The 12,163-nt window shown below is 40.5% G+C and overlaps 1 protein-coding gene across 3 annotated transcripts in view; it reads left to right on the plus strand.

The window, feature by feature from the left end:
* Positions 1–2,900: 2,900 nt before the first annotated feature.
* LOC112257594 (AP2-associated protein kinase 1) overlaps positions 2,901–12,163 on the plus strand; it is a 49,024-nt gene continuing 39,761 nt past the window's right edge. For 2 of the 3 annotated variants that reach the window (XM_024431281.2, XM_024431282.2), the window contains exon 1: positions 2,902–3,749. In XM_024431281.2, coding sequence (XP_024287049.1) covers positions 3,590–3,749 — 160 coding nt within the window. In that variant the 5' untranslated portion in view covers positions 2,902–3,589. Of the gene's footprint in view, positions 3,750–12,163 lie in introns of all 3 variants that reach the window. The other variant, XM_024431283.2, reaches the window with a different exon arrangement.

A 12,163-nucleotide genomic window follows, 5' to 3' on the forward strand; every position in this document is an offset into this window, starting at 1 on the left:
ACAATCCTGTCTCTGAGCTCTACAAGACAATTCCTTTGACCTCATGGCTTGGTTTTCGCTCTGACATGCACTGTCTTCTTCAATGAGGTTTATTTGTGGTTGACATCCAATATGTTGCATTACTACCACCTAGTAGATTGAAGTACAACTCCCTTATACTTTGCTTGAAAAAGTAAATACATAAATACCCTACCATCTAACACTACACTCACAAAAAAATAAAATCACCCTACTCCACTATTTAAATCTATTTAGTCCTACCTCAATGCCAACAACAAGAAAGGACGGGACAACACCACTTAACACACCCGGTAACTCTTCTGATGTCAAGTATTGCACACCCAAATACCTCTCTGCAGCTGCCACCACAACCTCAGTTTTCTGTGACTGACCAGCAGCACAGTTGATAACCATTGCTATAAATGCTAAAAATCCAATCTTACTGAAACATATCACTTACTGGCCTATCCATCAGTGACTGGTACAGATCTTTTACTCACACTACTGCCTCACCCTTGACCCATCTTCTTCTACTTTCTTAATTGCCTCAGCATACAACAACTTCTGCACTACTCTAACTCTGGAAACCTCAACCTGCCTCTATTGCACGGGGCATTTCTGATCCCCAGCCCCATGGGCACCCCTACAATGAACACATACCACTACTTTCCCCCATTAATACATATTAATTTGACTCATGCCCTTCTGCACACTTCTCACACCTAGAAACCTCCCTACTATACACTGCTGCCACATGCCAATAAGCTTGACAACTGTAACAACGTGATGTATTCGACACAAAAGCTCATACATCTTAACATCACTTTGTCGGGCAAAGAGACAACATAAAATCTCAAAAGAACAGGCAATGATTCTGTTTCACCAACCTGTCTGCGTCGCACCACACTACGAGCATCACAAACACCGGGAATCTTCTCCTTCAGTTGGTCAACTTTTACATTTACTGCTACCCCAGTAATCACTTCTTTCAATGGCGCCCTTTTGAGAGCGGAAGAATTCACATTTCTTGCCCCCATTCGTTTAACGCCGATCGCCTTCACCCTCTGACCAGCAGAAACACAAACAATTATGACAAGACCACTTCTGGTTACACTCCGATTCCACAGTACCCAATTCTGCTTCCACACACCCTGAAACCACAAATGGATCAGCCAAAAGGCAAGGGTCCACTTTTTCAAAACAATTCACTCCATCGGTCTTCATCCTGACCTGAATAACTTATAGGGGTTCCTCCACAGTTTCAATTTGAAGAACCCCTAAAGGATTACTCGAGGAACCGTTTCTTTTTAGAGCTTATGATAATACTGAACTTCTCCTGACACAATTTATTACTTTCTCAAGGGACGAAATTCCGGCTGTCAATCTCCGTAAAATCAGCACGAACCCTTCGGGATGTAGCGTTCAACAGTGCCATCCCACTTATAATGCAGCTGCTTTGTCTTGATGTAATTTCTTCATCAAAAGCTACCGTGACGCTTTTCAATTTCAAACAAGCGCGCTCTTCCAACCACCATCCCGTGTCGTTCGCTCACCACATGTGATTCAGCCTGCCTTCTCTGTGAAAATGAATCCTGCTGATGAACCAACATCTTCTGAACCACATCCACATTCCTCTGAGATACACTGTCAATTGTGGGACCTTACTGTATATAGACAGGTGTGTGCCTTTCCAAATCTTGTCCAATCAATTGAATTTACCACAGGTGGACTCCAATTAAGTTGTAGAAACATTTCAAGGATGATACATGGAAACAGGATGCACCTGAGCTCAATTTCGTGTTTCATAGCAAAGGGTCTGAATACTTATGTACATAAGTTATTTATGTTTTTAATTTGTAATAATTTTGCAAGCATTTCTAAAAACCTGTTTTCCTTTTGTCATCATGGGGTAGTGTTTAGATTGCTAAGGATTTGTATTTATTTAATCAATTTTAGAACAAGGCTGTAACTTAACAACATGTTGAAAAGTGCACTGTATGTGAAACTGATAGATGCACACACATTACATGTTAATGTTTTTAAATGTAAATAGTAAAGTATTTTGTCTGTAATGTCTTTTTCGTTATATGTCGGACCCCAGTAAGCCTAGCTGTCGCCATTGGCGTCGTCTAATGGGGATCCTAATGAATCCAATCAAAAACAGGGTGGTGAATGTGCAAGGTGATGAGCTTGATGCAATTTTTTCCAATAAATATCGAGGGTCTTATTCTGGTGACATGATGATCGAAGCTTGGCTGCTGTTTGAAATATATAAATAATATCGCTCACAATCATTATACATTCATAATGGGGTAGCCTACGCACTTTATCTGCGAGTTGTTGGCTAGAGCGCATGTGCCAAGAAAGATTGGGCACATTTTCAATATAACAATTTTATGACAAAACCATCAGTAGAATTGAACATGCGATGGAAACCCATTTAACCTGTATTTTTCATTCGGTAACCTACATGGGAATGTAACGGTAAAAGTTTTATGTGCACTACGTCATCCCGCACTGCCTTTCATCTGTAAAAAGCCCGTTTGATATAAACATATCTCTGGTGGGGAAATGTGCATATTTTTTATGCATTTGAGAGTATTCGCATTAAAATCTGTCGCAAATTGGATAGAAACCTAGCTATAGATGCTCCCCACCAGTGCCCCCCCCCCAATCGTAGAAATGCAGATATCATGACTCCACTGCTGTAAGCCTTAGCAGCTGCTGCTATGTTAATGTTGTCGTAGTAGCCGAAGCTTGTATTAGCCTAGCTTGCGTACATAACATGAACTACTAACTAGCTGGCTATTATTTATCTATATTTTCTAACGGAGCTATCAAACCAAACTGAGATCGAAAGTATCTAGCTCCAATCGGTACACTCAGTATCGGAATGACCATTTCCTGTCAGTTTGATATTCATTTCCGGTTGCGAAATAGCTAGCTAGCGGTTCGTGTGCAGCCTGCTAGCCGTTAGCTAATTGTAGCTAGCTAGATGATGTGTTGTAGTAGGCTTGGAAATAATCATATTTGCCGAAAGACATTGAATATGGAAGGATCGTGTAACATTTGCACGTTGCACCGGGGATATATTGCAACGGACATAATTTTTAGAGGATAACCTGGATAACCTTAGCTACATGAAATGTCATAAACTAGCCGCGGAGTTGGAGGGACCCACAACCTCCTGAACAGCTGTATTGATGGAGAAATGTCCTCCGAGACGATAGCAAATATAATACTGCACAAGGTTTAGCGGAATTATTATAGTCTGCTATCTTGTCTCTGTATCTAGTCTGTCAAGCAAATAGTAGACGGGTCATTCCGAGATTGCTAGCTACTTAGTCAATGATGAGATAGCTAACTGCTGCCAGTGCTGGTGAAGAAATCACAGCTGTTTTGGCATCTGTAAACAACAAGACTGGCTGTGTCAGACAAACCTTCGGCCTTGTCCAGAAATACAAGATTTGTGAAACTGGCACAATACATACATTTGTGAAACTGGCACAACTGTAAACAAGGACATTTGAACAGTCTGTATCGAAGTGAGGATAATTTTTCCTGATCATCGAGACTTGACAAAACTATAATGAGGAAGTTTTTTGATTCATCTCGTCGGGAGTTGGTCAGTTCTGGACCTGCTTCTGGAGGGGGTAGCAGTGGATCCAGCCATGCAGGTGGCAATTTAATTGGACGTTCATGTACAATTGGGCGGCACCAAGTCACTATTGAAGAAACAGTGGCCGAAGGTGAGATGTAGGAATTGATGCTTGTCTTTTGGAAACAATGTTTTGATGTTCATGTTGACTGAGAACATGTCATGTGACATTTCAGTCAGACAGAAAACTGCAACAATGGTCAACATCAATCAGTCATTACCAATCAGGTAGCTGCTGCATGAAATATGGAATGATGGAATTCATTTATGCCCAATGCCAGAGGCAAGTTGAGGTTTCAGTGTGATATTGCTACTGTATGCCATTGGTAAAGACATACTGTTGTGTCAACTTTCCACATGATGTACTCCTATTCCTGACACTCCTACATCTGACACACCCAGCCAATGACTATTTCACTGTAGATGGATATGCCATCGTGCCATATTGTTTGTAGTGTGGCTTTCATGGCATCAGTTTTGAGGATTAAGTGTGTGGCTGCTGCAAGATGTGACTTCTGTCATATCAGTCAAATGACTGACAGCTGTCATTGTTGGAGCAGCATCTGCATTTGGTAAATTAATTGTCAGGAAATCCCCTTACGTATTAGGCACTTAAATGCACTCAGAACTGTCTGTTTTCGGTGTTCTATGAATTATTAAAATTAGTGACCATGGACACGAGAAGAGGCTCACTAGGAATAATAGCTAATTTTCAGGTACTGAAGAGCACAGAGAGAGATGTTTGGGGTGTCAAAGAATTTGTACTATTAAACAAAAGCCAATTGGGCACATTAATCCTGGCATTTTTGTAATTTTGACAACACAATACCATGCAGATCAAGTTGCTGATTGTTTGATATCACTCATGTACTTGGTGGTGAAATCCAAAGAATCTGAAGATAATTGTACATTTACATTTGAGTAATTTAGCAGACACTCTTATCCAGAACGATTTACAGTAGTGAGTGCCTACATTTTCTTACTTGTCCTCCGCAAGCGCCATGCTATACCAACTGAGCCACACAGGACCATAATGCCTTGATGTGAGGAAGTGATGTGACATTAATCCCTGACTCCCTGTGCAGTGGTGTAAAATCACCTCTCAAAACAGTATATTTTTCTCATTAAGCATCTGGCTTGGATTCAATTCCATGTAAACTCAGTCAATCCTTTAAATGAATTAAAAAATAGAAAAATAAATGGGCTTAGTCTTTGAAAATGGCAAATGCATAACCTAGCCTAAATAAACACAATCATCTACATACAAATAAATGCCTGACCCCAGTTATCACATAACACTACCATTTTGTATCGTACACCTGAGTGAAAGGTGCAGTGTCTGCATTATCCTGCACAGTGGAGTAATTTGTGTGGATTGTGTTCACTGATATGGTAATGATGTAGCCCTGACATCTTGTAAAATTAATTTACTTTGCACAACCTTCTTAAAGACTGCAACTTTGCTCTAACAACCTCAGTTCATGATGACAATGTTTCTATCACTTTCTCACATCCAATGCTTTTGTTGACGAGTAAGGCAAATTGCATCTCATGATTTCTGCCTATTCTGTCCATCCTTTTAGAGTGCCGCTTTGCAGTGTACACTGAGTCTGAAACATGGTGAATGGAGACAGTCTAGCCTATCCCTGCCTCAGTTTTAGCTCAGCAACTCCCACTGCAATATTGTATAGATCTACACAGTACACTGCAGTCTAAACACATTGAAATTCAACACCATTATGGTATAACATGTAGACTATCAACATTGACTTACTGTAAATTCCATGCTAAGATAGTTAAGCTAGATATACTGTAAATTTCACAGCCTACAGTTGCAATGAAGATTACTAATTTAACATGATGCCACAAAGACAGTTGGCAGAAGATGACAAATAATGCTCTTATGGATTATGGATTGGGGTGTATGGAATGGTTAGGCCAATTTGATTTCTTTACTTCAATATCTTGTCTTGTCTTCTAGTCATATACAGTTGAAGTCAGAAGTTTACACACACCTTAGCCAAATACATTTAAACTCAGTATTTCACAATTCCTGACATTTAATACAGGAAAATATTCCCTGTTTTAGGTCAGTTAGGATCACCACTTTATTTTAAGAATGTGAAATGTCAGAATAATAGTAGAGAGAATAATTTATTTCAGATTTGATTTCTTTCATCACATTCCCAGTGGGTCAGAAGTTTACATACACTCAATTAGTATTTGGTAGTATTGCCTTTAAATTGTTTAACTTGGGTCAAATGTTTCGGGGAGCCTTCCACAAGCTTCCCACAATAATTTGGGTGAATTTTGGCCCATTCCTCCTGACAGAGCTGGTGTAACTGAGTCAGGTTTGTAGGTCTCCTTGCTCGCACACGCTTTTTCAGTTCTGCCCACAAATTGTTTATGGGATTGAGGTCAGGGCTTTGTGAGGGCCACTCCAATACCTTGACTTTGTTGTCCTTAAGCCATTTTGCCACAACTTTGGAAGTATGCTTGGGGTCATTGTCCATTTGGAAGACGCATTTGCGACCAAGCTTTAACTTCCTGACTGATGTCTTGAGATGTTGCTTCAATATCTTCACATAATTTCCCCCCCTAATGATGCCATCTATTTTGTGAAGTGCACCAGTCCCTCCTGCAGCAAAGCACCCCCACGACATGATGCTGCCACCCCCGTGCTTCACTGTTGGGATTTTGTTCTTTGGCTTGCAAGCCTTCCCCTTTTTCTTCCAAACATAACAATGGTCATTATGGCCAAACAGTCCTATTTTTGTTTCATCAGACCAGAGGATATTTCTCCAAAAAGTTCAATTTTTGTTCCCTTGTGCAGTTGCAAACCGTTGTCTGGCTTTTTTATGGCAGTTTTGGAGCAGCGGCTTCTTCCTTGCTGAGCGGCCTTTCAGGTTATGTCAATATAGGACTCATTTTACTGTGGATATAGATTTATTTGTACCTGTTTCCTCCAGCATCTTCACAAGGTCCTTTGCTGTTGTTCTGGGATTGATTTAAACTCCCATCACCAAAGTACGTTCATCTCTAGGAGACAGAACGCAGGTACACCTCCAATTGGTACACCATCCACAGGTACACCTCCAATTGACTCTAATGATGTCAATTAGCCTATCAGAAGCTTCTAAAGCCAAGACATAATTTTCTGGAATTTTCCAAACTGTTTAAAGGCACAGTCAACTTAGTGTATGTAACCTTCTGACCCACGGAATTGTGATACCGTGAATTATAAGTGAAATTATCTGTCTGTAAACAATTGTTGGAAAATTGACTTGTGTCATGCACAAAGTAGATGTCCTAACCGACTTGTCAAAACTCTAGTTTGTTAACAAGAAATTTGTGGAGTGGTTGAAAAACTTGTTTTAATGACTCCAACCTAAGTGTATGTAAACTTCCGACTTCAACTGTAGTTTCATAATGAGACTGGAATCAAATAAAATGTTATTTGTTACATGCGGCGAATACAATAGGTATGGACTTTTACATTGAAATGTTTACTTACAAGCCGTTAACCATCATTGCAGTATCAAGAAAAATACATGTTAATTAAGAAATAAAAGTAATAAATAAATTTAGAGCAGCAGTAAAAATCACCATTATAAGAGTAGTTATTCAATCTTCCACTCTTCTATCCCCATTAATCCCAATGGCGGAATGCAAGATACAACATCTTAAACTGAAATCATGGCCACAAAAGGAAAAATCTGAATATTCAAACTAAAACATTTTGAGTGCTTATTAAAAACAAATTCTATGGATTATTGAAGCAAATTACAAGGTTTAGACAAATCCAAACTGCTGCAAACCAAATGCTAGCCTAGTAGCATGAGGAAATATTGTCTAGATGCTTTTTTCCAGGGGAGATTAAGTTTATAAATTGACTGTCTAGGCTGTGGGACAGTGGAGGCACATTTTATAAGATGTTACAGTACTAACTCTAGCCTACTTTTCATTGATTGCACTTCTGTCACTCGGTTGTGTCATGCCATTGTTGTGAAAGTTCTCAAAATGCCTCTGCCATATTGCTGCTCAGTCATTCTGAATGGGGGCTAATAACTGTTTTGTCAAAATTAAACTACATTGGTCTGTAAATACAATGATATAGGAGTTGGCAAATAATTAGTAGGAAACAACTTTGCCATCATTATGATGTCATCAAATTTACTTTGGAGTGATGGCAATGTTTACGACATGTAAAGTCAATCTGGCGACATCACAATAGCTACGTTTCCAGATTTTCATGCAAATATTAAAAAATCCACATAAAACAATGCACATTTTCCCACCAGACATGTGCGTGGTGACGTACAGTAAGTGTACAAAACATTAAGGACACCTTCCTAATATTGAGTTGCACCCCGCCCTCCCTTTTGCACTAATGTCTTTGGGGCAATGACTCTACAAGGTGTCGAAGCGTTCCACAGGGATGCTGGCCCATGTTGACTCCAATGCTTCCCATAGCTTTGTGAAGCTTACTGGATGTCCTTTGGGTGGTGGACCATTATTGATACACACGGGAAACTGTTGAGCGTGAAAACCCAGCAGCGTTGCACTTCTCGACACAAACCGGTGCACCAGGCACATGCTACAATATCCCGTTCAAAGGCACTTAAATCTGTTGTCTTGCTCATTCACCCTCTGAATGGCACACAAACACGATCCATGTCTGAATTTTCTCAAGACTTAAAAATATTTTTTTTACCTGTCTCCTCCCCTTCATCTACACTGATTTTGAAGTGGATTTAACAAATTACATCAATAATGTTACAGTCATCGTTGCATGAAGAAGTGACCAAAGCGCAACGTGGTAAGTGTTCATGATTTATTAATAGAACTTAACCCTGAATAACAAAGAGAATAAATGAAACAGTTCTGTCTGGTGCAGACACAAAAACAAAACAACTACCCACAAAACACAGGTGGGAAAACCATACCTAAGTATGGTTCTCAATCAGAGACAACGATAGACGGCTGCCTCTGATTGAGAACCACACCCGGCTAAACACACAGAAATAGAAAACATAGAATGCCCACCCCAACTCACGCCCTGACCAAACCAAAATAGAGACATAAAAAGGATCTCTAAGGTCAGGGCGTGACAAATAAGGGATCAAAGCTGGACTCTCATTCACCTGGAAAGAGCAGGTGTCCTTAATGTTTTGTACATTCTGTGTAGTGCACAAAACTACCGTTTGCCGTTAAATTCCCATGTACCGAATAAAAGATACAAGTTAAATGGGTTTCCATCACATTTTTCAAATCGACTGATGGGTTTTCTCATAAATACATCAAATCAAAGTTTATTTGTCACGTGCTCCTAATACAACACATGCGCCGATTACAACCTCACAGTGAAATGCTTACTTGCAGGCTCTAACCAATGGTGCAAAAAAAGAAAAAAAAGGTATGTGTGTGTGTAGGTAAGTAAAGAAATAAAACAACAGTAAAAAGGCATTTGAAAAAACAGTAGCAAGGCTATATACAGACACCTGTTAGTCAGGCTTTTTGAGGTAGTATGTACATGTTGGTATCGTTAAAGTGACTATGCATATATGATAAACAGAGAGTAGCAGAAGTGTAAAAAGAGGAGTTGGCGGGTGGTGGGACACAATGCAGATAGCCCGGTTAACCAATGTGCGAGAGCACTGGTAAGTCGGGCCAATTTAGGTAGTATGTACTAGTCGACCGATTAATCAGAATGGCCGATTTAATTAGGGCCGATTTCAAGTTTTCATAGAATCGGAAATCTGTATTTTTGGGCGCCGATTTAGCATATTTTTTTTTTACATATAAAAAAAAATATATATACCTTGATTTAACTAGGCAAGTCAGTTAAGAACACATTCTCATTTTCAATGACAGCCTAGGAACGGTGGGTTAACTGCCTTGTTCAGGGGCAGAACGACAGATTTTCACCTTGTCAGCTCGGGGGATTCAATCTTGCAACCTTACAGTTAACTAGTCCAACGTTCTAACCACCTGCCTCTCATTGCACTCCACGAGGAGACTGCCTGTTACGCCTGTTACGTGAATGCAGTAGAAGCCAAGGTAAGTTGCTAGCCAGCATTAAACTTATCTTATAAAAAACAATCAATTAATCATAATCACTAGTTAACTACACATGGTTGATGATATTACTCGTTTATCTAGCGTGTCCTGCGTTGGATATAATCGATGCAACGCTGGGGATTGATTTAACAACAGCAGATTTGCGAACAAAGCACAATCGTTGGACGACTGCACCTGACCATAAACACCAATGCCTTTCTTAAAATCAATACACAAAAGTATATATTTTTAAACCTGCATATTTAGCTAAAAGAAATCCAGGTTAGCAGGCAATATTAACCAGGTGAAATTGTGTCATATCTCTTGCGTTCATTGCACACAGAGTCAGGGTATATGCAACAGTTTGGGCAGCCTGGCTCATTGCGAACTAATTTGCCAGAATGTTACGAAATTTTGACATAACATTGAAGGTTGTGCAATGTAACAAGGATATTTAGACTTAGGGATGCCACCCGTTAGATGAAATACCGAACGGTTCCGTATTTCTCTGAAATAATAAACGTTTTGTTTTCGACATTATAGTTTCCGGATTCGACCATATTAATGACCTTAAGGCTCGTATTTCTGTGTGTTATTATGTTATAATTAAGTCTATGATGTGATAGAGCAGTCTGACTGAGCGATGGTAGGCACCAGCAGGCTCGTAAGTATTCATTCAAACAGCACTTTCGTGCATTTTGCCAGCAGCTTTTCGCAAGCACAGCGCTGTTTATGACTTCAAGCCTATCAGCCTAATGGCTGGTGTAACTGATATGAAATGGCTAGCTAGTTAGCTGGGTGTGCGCTAATAGCGTTTCAAACATCACTCGGTCTGATGAGTTATTTCCCTTGCTCTGCAAGGGCTGTGGCTTTTGGGGAGCGATGGGTAACGCTGCTTCGAGTGTGGCTGTTGTCGATGTGTTCCTGGTTCGAGCCCAGGTAGGGGCAAGGAGAGGGACGGAAGGTATACTGTTACACTGGCAATACTATAGTACCTATAAGAACATCCAATAGTCAAAGGTATATGAAATACAAATGGTATAGAGAGAAATAGTCCTATAAATACTATATTAACTACAACCTAAAACCTCTTACCTTGGAATATTGAAGTGTCATGTTAAAAGGAACGACCAACTTTCTCATGTTCTGAGCAAGGAACTCAAACGTTAGCTTTTTTACATGGCACATATTGCACTTTTACATGGCACATATTGCACTTTTACTTCTCCAACACTTTGTTTTTGCATTATTTAAACCAAATTGAACATGTTTCATTATTTATTTGAGGCTAAATTGATTTTTGTTGATGTATTATATTAAGTTAAAATAAGTGTTCATTCAGTATTGTTGTAATTGTCATTATTACAAATAAATGTAAAAAATCAGTATCTGCTTTTTTGGTCCTCCAATTATCAGTATCGGCTTTGAAAAATCATAATCAGTCGACCTCTAGTATGTACATGAATGTATAGTTAAAGTGACTATGCATATATGATGAACAGAGAGTAGCAGCAGCGTAAAAGAGGGGTTGGTAGGGGCACACAATGCAAATAGTCCGGGAAACCATTTGGTTACCTGTTCAGGAGTCTTATGGCTTGGGGGTAAAAACTGTTGAGAAGCCTTTTTGTCCTAGACTTGGCACTCCGGTACCACTTGCCATGCGGTAGTAGAGAGAACAGTCTATGACTGGGGTGGCTGGGGTCTTTGACAATTTTTAGGGCCTTCCTCTGACACCGCCTGGTGTAGAGATCCTGGATGGCAGGCAGCTTTGCCCCAGTGATATACTGGGCCGTACGCACTACCCTCTGAAGGGCCTTGCGGTCGGGGGCTGAGCAATTGCCGTACCAGGCAGTGATGCATCTGGTCAGGATGCTCTCGATGATGCAGCTGTAGAACCTTTTGAGGATCGCAGGACCCATGCCAAATTTTTTTAGTTTCCTGAGGGGGAATAGGCTTTGTCGTGCCCTCTTCACGACTGTCTTGGTGTGTTTGGACCAATCTAGTTTGTTGATGATGTGGACACCAAGGAATTTGAAGCTCTCAACCTGCTCCACTACAGCCCCGTTGATGAGAATGGGGACATGCTTGGTGCTCCTTTTCCTGTAGTCCACAATCATCTCCTTAGTCATGGTTACGTTGAGGGATAGGTTGTTATTCTGGCACCACCCGGCCAGGTCTCTGACCTCCTCCCTATAGGCTGTCTTGTCGTTGTCGGTGATAAGGCCTACCACTGTTTTGTCGTCAGCAAACTTAATGATGGTGTTAGAGTCGTGCCTGGCCATGCAGTCTTGGGTGAACGGGGAGTACAGGAGGGAACTGACCACGCACCCCTGGGGAGCTCCTGTGTTGAGGATCAGCGTGGCAGATGTGTTGCTACCTATCCTCACTACCTGGGGGTGGCCTGTCAGGAAGTCCAGGATCCAGTTGCAGAGGGAGGTGTTTAGT

This window comes from Oncorhynchus tshawytscha, linkage group LG09 (genome assembly GCF_018296145.1).
Source record: "Oncorhynchus tshawytscha isolate Ot180627B linkage group LG09, Otsh_v2.0, whole genome shotgun sequence".
Lineage (NCBI taxonomy): Eukaryota > Metazoa > Chordata > Actinopteri > Salmoniformes > Salmonidae > Oncorhynchus > Oncorhynchus tshawytscha.